Source organism: Nylanderia fulva, unplaced genomic scaffold, assembly GCF_048542155.1.
Source record: "Nylanderia fulva isolate GAGA-0341 unplaced genomic scaffold, ASM4854215v1 Scaffold19, whole genome shotgun sequence".
Taxonomy (NCBI): Eukaryota; Metazoa; Arthropoda; class Insecta; order Hymenoptera; family Formicidae; genus Nylanderia; species Nylanderia fulva.
The window spans coordinates 1,232,827-1,240,475 of NW_028190161.1; the positions used below are offsets into that span (position 1 = coordinate 1,232,827).

The 7,649-nt window shown below is 30.8% G+C and overlaps 2 protein-coding genes across 2 annotated transcripts in view; both read left to right on the forward strand.

The window, feature by feature from the left end:
- Positions 1–4,871, forward strand: part of LOC114936108 (LON peptidase N-terminal domain and RING finger protein 3) — a 45,400-nt gene extending 40,529 nt beyond the window's left edge. The window contains exon 9 of the mRNA XM_029309131.2: positions 616–4,871. Coding sequence (XP_029164964.1) covers positions 616–978 — 363 coding nt within the window. The 3' untranslated portion in view covers positions 979–4,871. The remainder of the gene's footprint in view (positions 1–615) is intronic.
- Positions 4,872–5,159: 288 nt separating this feature from the next.
- On the forward strand, positions 5,160–7,560 carry LOC114936100 (uncharacterized). Its single transcript, XM_029309125.2, has 5 exons — positions 5,160–5,282; positions 5,351–5,471; positions 5,611–5,762; positions 5,982–6,131; positions 6,204–7,560. The coding sequence occupies exons 1-5, from the start codon at positions 5,193–5,195 to the stop codon at positions 7,476–7,478; spliced, it is 1,788 nt and encodes a 595-aa protein (XP_029164958.1). The 5' UTR covers positions 5,160–5,192; the 3' UTR covers positions 7,479–7,560.
- Positions 7,561–7,649: the final 89 nt, after the last annotated feature.

The window sequence follows — 7,649 nt, forward strand, 5'->3', positions numbered from 1 at the left end:
TCAAATATGTATATAATATAATAAATTTTTTATTTTACCGACGTCACAATTCCGTATTCAGCAATTCAGGAATTTGTATTAATTTTTTTCATTTAAAAATTTTAAAATCTTAACTAATGATCCTGTTATCTTAAATTTTTAATAACCTAAATTTATTATTAGCGTATTTCGCCTTTTAATTTTGACATAATTATTTAATTTATTTTGACATTGTATTGCGACTTTTTATTAGAATTTTTATTTATATTTATTTATTTATTATAATGTTTATTGCGCACTGAAGAAGACTGATTACAGTTCGAAACGTTTCTAAAGGGTTTTATTAAATTAAAGTTTTTCCAAGATTTATAATAATTTTTTATTTTGCTCGTTACACATGACCTGGTAATAGTTAATAAGTTATCATTGTGTTTGTTTATAAAAATACGAGCTTAAACATTGTTTACAGATTAGGTGATTTTGTATTATATTTTTATTGTGAAGAAATTAGATTCTTTCATTTCTTTCAACGCACACAAATATTTGTATTTGTACAGAGAAACATTTTTTCGTCACAATGACAAGAAAAGACAGCTGATCATTATTATTTCTCACTATTATCTTATCATCGCATAGGTACGAGCGAAAGGCCGAAGATGGTGGGACACAGTACCTACCTCGCAGAAATCCGAGATTCAACGAGTGTTCGGGCGCATGCCGGACACAGAGGAGGATTGGTCGCGTCTACCGGACGGTCCATCGTGGACATGGTGGTTGCTAGCAATCCTGCCGCTGGGACCGCAGTTGCAAGTAGGCATTCTGGGCACTACTAGTCTGGAAAAGCGGCTGCGAGCCATCGAGAAGACCCTCGATCACATGGAGCAGAGGCAACCAACTGTCGCGGCTGCTCAATCAGAGCAGACAACGACGTCGTCGAGCATTTGTAGGGATGGAAGAACAATCACGGAGACAGCGATATCGGTTGTTCAGCAATCGTAGAGAGCGGAGCAACGAAGCGTCTCGATACCTTGGAAGCAACCAATGTCATTCTGTGGCCTGGAGATAGAACGGCGAAGCTTGTATCTCGCCTTCTGCGAAGAAACTTCCAGTAGCGAAAGAATCTTTAGAAAAAAAAAAAGTAGCAATCTTTTTAACCGAACAAAAATTATTTGACAAAAATATTCTCTAACGTTCCATTAAATAATTCTTGAATTATTTGTCGAATGAGTTTCGATATCACTCGGTAGAAATGTTGATTAAGATGATGCGATATCTCCAACTTTTCCACAGACTGCAAATCTTGAAAATTGCATTTACTAAGCTCATATTTTTGATCTTATTGCGCATTCTTGCGCAAGACACGATAGTTCTCTAAGTCCATGTCACAGGAAGACATTTCTGTCTCATTTACGCTCTAAACTATTAATTTAGTCGGTTAAATCTTTTCTACATCGATCTCTCATCCGCTGTCGTCCCCGCGACGCGAGTCTTCGATTGACCCTTCGATACCATTCGACGTACAAAATATCCGTAGAACGCGTAAACACTTGGAATGCCCTGTTAGAAAATTGGGTCAATCGATCAGCAAATGCACCTGTCCCTCGATTCCGTTTGGCGGGGAGTTTCGGGCGGCTCCTTGTCTCTCTTCTTAGGTTTAACGAGGAAATGTTTGGAAGTGAATATATACTTATACTTCTTCACACTTTTGCTTAAAACATGATTTAATATATCTTATACTTTCTACGATATTCGTTCAAGAGCAGATCAATTTGCCATAATTTCAGAGAAATTGTTTCAACTCTTAAAGCTACGAGAAACGCAGAAAATATAAATTTCTTTATTTTCAAACTCTTTTAAACATGCTTAAAGATTATCAAAATCGATAGAGAACTCTCCAAATATTTCCATATAAAATAAGTTTCAATTTGAACTGCACTTTGTGCTCGTTAAATCTTCTACAGGACGCCTTATCGACGAGACGACGAAGAAAAAATACGTTCACTTACAAATATTAAGTAGAAGTATAATAATAATTATTATTATTATTATTATCTGGAACGCGCTAACTCGGGTATGAACAACATTTATTTTTATGCGGTATATTATTTTTTGGTAATTTTTTTATGCAATAAATTATTTTACGTAATAATTTAATCCTACTGACGTTCCAGAATTAATTGTGATGTGAAATAACTACTTAATAATAATCTGATAAAAATTTTAGTCACAATGGTGGAAACATATCTGTAAGAACGAGACGTCGCGTTTCCTCAGTAAGGCGTACCGATCCTCTTGCTAACGCAAATCTGTTCTTCCAGATAATATTATATAACTACATATTATATACTTACATATATATATATGTATACACACATATTTATGTATACACATATTATGTATACACATTCGAATGCATATACGTGATAAAATCGGAAGTAAGCTATCCCACTTTAAATACTTTAATGCGTTATAACGCATAAGTAATAATGTTATAACGTTTGAGTGTGTAATATAACACATAAAACAAATCGAATATTATATTTTAATATAATAGTTTACAAGGCTTTAATATAATGTACATGATTCAATGATCCAATGATTTTTATACTATTAATCATCTAATGGTAATCAATTGTTTTAATCCAAATTTAAATTATAAAATCAGTGTTGTTTAGAATAATTTGATCGAAATTAATTTAATATAATTTAATATTAATTTTATATAATTAGAATATATTATTCTATATATTTATTATGTACATATATAATGTATAACATGTGTTAATATTACTGCGCTATAATTCTCGTTAAATTAATTTCCATGGATATATATTTTTTGTTTTAATAATATTCGATACACACGTTAAGAGGCTCACTTCCATTTCACGTAGATGCATCGAAATCTCGTGCACGAAAATTCGTTGATGAGCGAATGCACTAGAAGGAAAATAATGCTATCGGCAGTAATTGTTTGCATATAGAAAATGTACATTTTTACTTTATTTATATAATTGGAATTAAAACTTTTCCCATTTTCTAATGTTAATATAATTTGTCATGTTTGATGCATGTAACTTTATCTCATAATTAAAATTATGAGAGCATTCATTATTTCTCATTTTATTAGAATAATATTTAACTTTATTCAGTTTTTTTAATGTGACAGATTAAAAAGAAAGGAAACTCTATATGCAAATACCTATAATAATTTGTGCATTATTAAAAAAAAAAAATAAAATATCTCTAAAATATCAGGATATGCAGATAATCGCAGGTGTCAAGCGATTTTTCGCGACATATAATGCACATGCCAAAGTTGCATTCGTTGGTGCAATCGCTCTGCGAACGTTCCACGAGTCTGCCGGTACAATCACGCGCGAAAGCGCGATTGTAGAGAGTGGATATGATATCCAAAGTTTAAAAAGTTTATTTGGAAAAACGCAAATATATTCTCAGACGAGAAAAATGCGTGAGATCCTTTTCGGCTCTCTGATGTTAATTGCACGAATCGCGAATCACGAAAATTTTTTTTCGGGTCGCGCCGACGATCGCGCCGTGCAGATTTTACACAACGACGGATGGTTCGCGTGTTCCGCGGGACCCAAAATCCCGAAATCTTTTTATACCGTATAGATTTATTCTGTCGCTCGTAAGATTTTTTCATTATGCTAGCACATAATAATTTATTTTCACGCGGCTTTTCGTATACCGTCGAGACACAGCGATCGCCTGAGGAGCTAGAAACGTCATATCAATCGCGCAATCATTTCGTACGAAACATAAACACGTATAGCACGATTGTCATTACTATTGTCGCAATTAATAATTTATATTTTTTTAAAGGCTAATTAGAAGAAAAAATATTTCAAGGCAAATTGTCTTTCAGATCTTTGACAGTTACTTGCTTGTTCTTCCACACGTAATAAATTTCAAGGTAATTTTTTAGAATGTTATTAGTAATTTATTTAGAATGTTTTGTGATGCTTTAAAATATTTTCAAATTATTGAGCACACATATTTTATATCAAATTTACGTAATATTAATTTTTTTTCACAAATAGTCTACTTTATCGTATTCTTTTTAAATAGATAAACATTAATCTATATATTATCTCTTCATTTGTTTAATATTTTTAAATCTTTTCTAAACACTTAACTCTTGAATTTTAAAAAGAAGATAAATATTGAAAATTTTATAATTCTTTTTAAATAATATGCAATAAATAATGCAATATATTCTTAAATCTTTCTACTATTCACCAATTTAACTATAACGATATTTTATCAATTTTTATAATTAATATTTTACAGATCTCGATGTATATTTGTGCAGCACAGATTTAACATTAAATGTGACTATCTACTTTTGGAAATTGTACGATATTTAAACTATATAAATCTCAAAAAGTTACATTTAATATTAAACACAGACTATGATTAAAAGTTCTTCCATTAATATTGAACAAGCATTGTTGACGATAATCAAATATAAATTTCTTTGCACGATAATAATGGCGACAATCGTTACGAATCGGTGTATCTCGAGTAGATACACCTACGAAAGTATAAAAAAGTACTATAGAAAGAGTTTTTTAATTGATTAATATAATAACGCGTAATATGTACACTCCGTTCGTCTCTGCGGCAATCGAGAGAAGCACATCCTCTATATTTAGATTTGTATTCTATTCTCTAGACTTTTACGAAATTGTGAATCATGCATTGTGATATTACTATATAGCCTATCTTGTATATTGTTATTATTGCTACGTTACAACTATTATACGTAATGCCACACGACTTTCCATTTTTACTTCGACATTTCTATATATTTATCTTCATCTCTTCATATGGAAAATATTGTAATAAAATATACGAAGCCAAAAATCTAACCGAGTTGTTTTTTCGAAAAGAAAGACACCTTGACTATCGTGCTTTTACCTTATCTATCTATTATTCTAAATTTTTTATATTAATAAAAAAAATTCTTATATATTTTCCATGCATTATAATTTTAAACTTTGATGATTTAAATAAAATTTTCTTCAATGAGATTAATTTCTAGTAATTTTTTATATATTTATTAAATGCAGAAATTGACGCGTCATCTTGTATATTTCGATTCGATATGCATGTCAGTTCTACGTCAAACGTCAAAGAATCAATCAACCGCGATATTCAGATCAAACTATTTCAACGTGGCTACGTCGAGCATGAGCAACAAGATCGAATACTTGGTGAAGTATTCAGTTGCACCTCCGCCCAGCAGAGACTATTACGGTCTAAAAGTTCTTCAAGACGAGGTACTGATGAAATTAACGCCATGCATTGTCTTTCTGTACCTATAGACTCTCATGATAATAACTTCTAGGTAATTTTATACCTGTGGAGAATCTCTCACGGACCTCACAAAGCACCGATCGTATATCGTGCCAAACTCATCGAATTTGATCAAGACAAATCCTTACAGAACGAAATACAGTACGCATTTGGTGAGATATATCTGACTTTTCGAAATTTTTTTTAACATTTTTACAATTTTTATAAAAACTATGAAATTGTAATCTTGTATAAATAAGTGATTTTTTTCGTTTCGACGATTTTACTAAGCTGCCGCTTCTAACACTGCAGGTACGCATTTATTAAAATACGTGAAAAATATTGCTGAAGGGAATATAAATACTCTTTTGACTTTACCCAAAAATTTAATTGGAAGAATTTCAAGATATTTAAAATTCACAGATATTATAAAATTGTCATCGTTATCGCACGTCGCCTGCGAGGTAAAAGAAAAATAACGAAATAAGAGTAATATTTTTTAATTTAAGTTCTGATTCTATTTTTTTTTAATAGCAGAAGTTTCTTGCCATTTTAACAAACATAAAAATTTAGTACCGTTAAAACTGAATCATGCATTATTATAATTGCAATGAGTGCACTATAATTAATTATTATATTGGTTTTATGCAATATGCATTTATCTAATAGATTGTATTTTTTAGGTATTTAATACCGATTCAATCTGGGAAATACTCTACAAGAGAGACAAAAAAGCCAACGTTAACATAGAGGAAAGAGAAAAGGCTAGGATTTATAGTTGGAAACAATTGTACAAGGATAGGCAAATGGAGACGTCAATGAAAGATCGAAAGGTATGAAATGATGATAAATAAAAATTCAATTTGTGTTTGATTAAAAACATACATTAAATGATATTTTTTCAGAACCTTGGAATTCCGTTTAAATGTACAAACGATATAAAAACTAATATATTATCATTGAGACCTACTCATACACACACAAACGCCAATAATGTGTCTAAATCTATTTCAAAAACAACTTCAACTACAAATGTCATGACGAAGAAACGCTTAGAATCTTCCAGCACGAATCTCACAACAACCCCACTTTCTAAAACGATGTCTGATACTCGATTTCGCAGTTATACAAAGAACGAGACATTAAATCCACAAAAAAGGAATGTGGGAAATGCAAGTTTTGCATTTGACGTAAATGTGAAAAATATTAAGAAGGAAAATCTAATTGCATCGAAAACAACAAAACAAGAACCTAAAAATGTTTTGAAGTATGACAAAATATCTGACAAACAACAGAATAAATTGGAAAAGAATTTTAATAAGATCGATATCACCAGCAATACAAAATCGAGCGCATCAATACAACAGAATAAATTAAAATCCACTACTTCTAAAACATTATTTCCTAAGAACACTGTGGAAAATGTCAAATCTTCTTCAGATTTAACGCAGAATTCTCATAACAAAACTCGATCAAAGACGAAGATCAAGTCTAAGAAAAAGATAGCCGCGACTAAGTCTGAAATATTTAACACTGATATCACGTTGCCAGAAGAACCTTTTCTAGTCGGAGATGGCAATTTCGATCTGGCTGATCTGATCGAAGCGAGCTTAAAGAACATCCGAAGCCCACGGAGTGTATTTGATTATGATTTTAGTTGCGTACAACAATCGGATGCAACAAAAAAGGATGCTTTAAAAATTAGAAATGAAATTCATAATATGGATAAGTTGAAACAATTAAAACCTTCTCGAAACAGCATCACTACGAATAACTTTAACAAAATGATTCGAGGTGAAATTCTCGAGAAGCTTTCGGAAAAATCTGAATCCTTTAGTGAAACATCTAACGAGTCTCTTGTAAGTGATAAAAAATCTGTACCAGATGGAAACAATAAACTCTCATTATTATCTGAAAAATACATGCAAGCTCGAGCAGAACTCGAACAATCCTTAGATTGGACACGAAATGCTTTAGTATCTTCTGAAGATCTATGGGATCCATATTCTGCCATAAATTCCCAGAATAAATCTCTTAATTCCAAAAAAGTTAAAAATAGTGATAAAAAGTCTTTTATTTCTCGAGGATCATCAAAAACTTATCTTTTAAAAGCAAACGCTTCGAATGACTCGAAGAATAAAAAAAATATTTCTGCGCATAGTTCTAAAATTATGAAATAAAATTTACAAAAATCTGAGAAAACATTGAAAGAGAAATCAATCTAAAAAATAATTGGCAAAAATCTATTTTATATAATTTTCAGATTTTAGAAAATTTTTACATATTATAATTTATACACCTATATTATAATCTCTATATTTATAACGCTTATAAATATTTTAGAATTATTA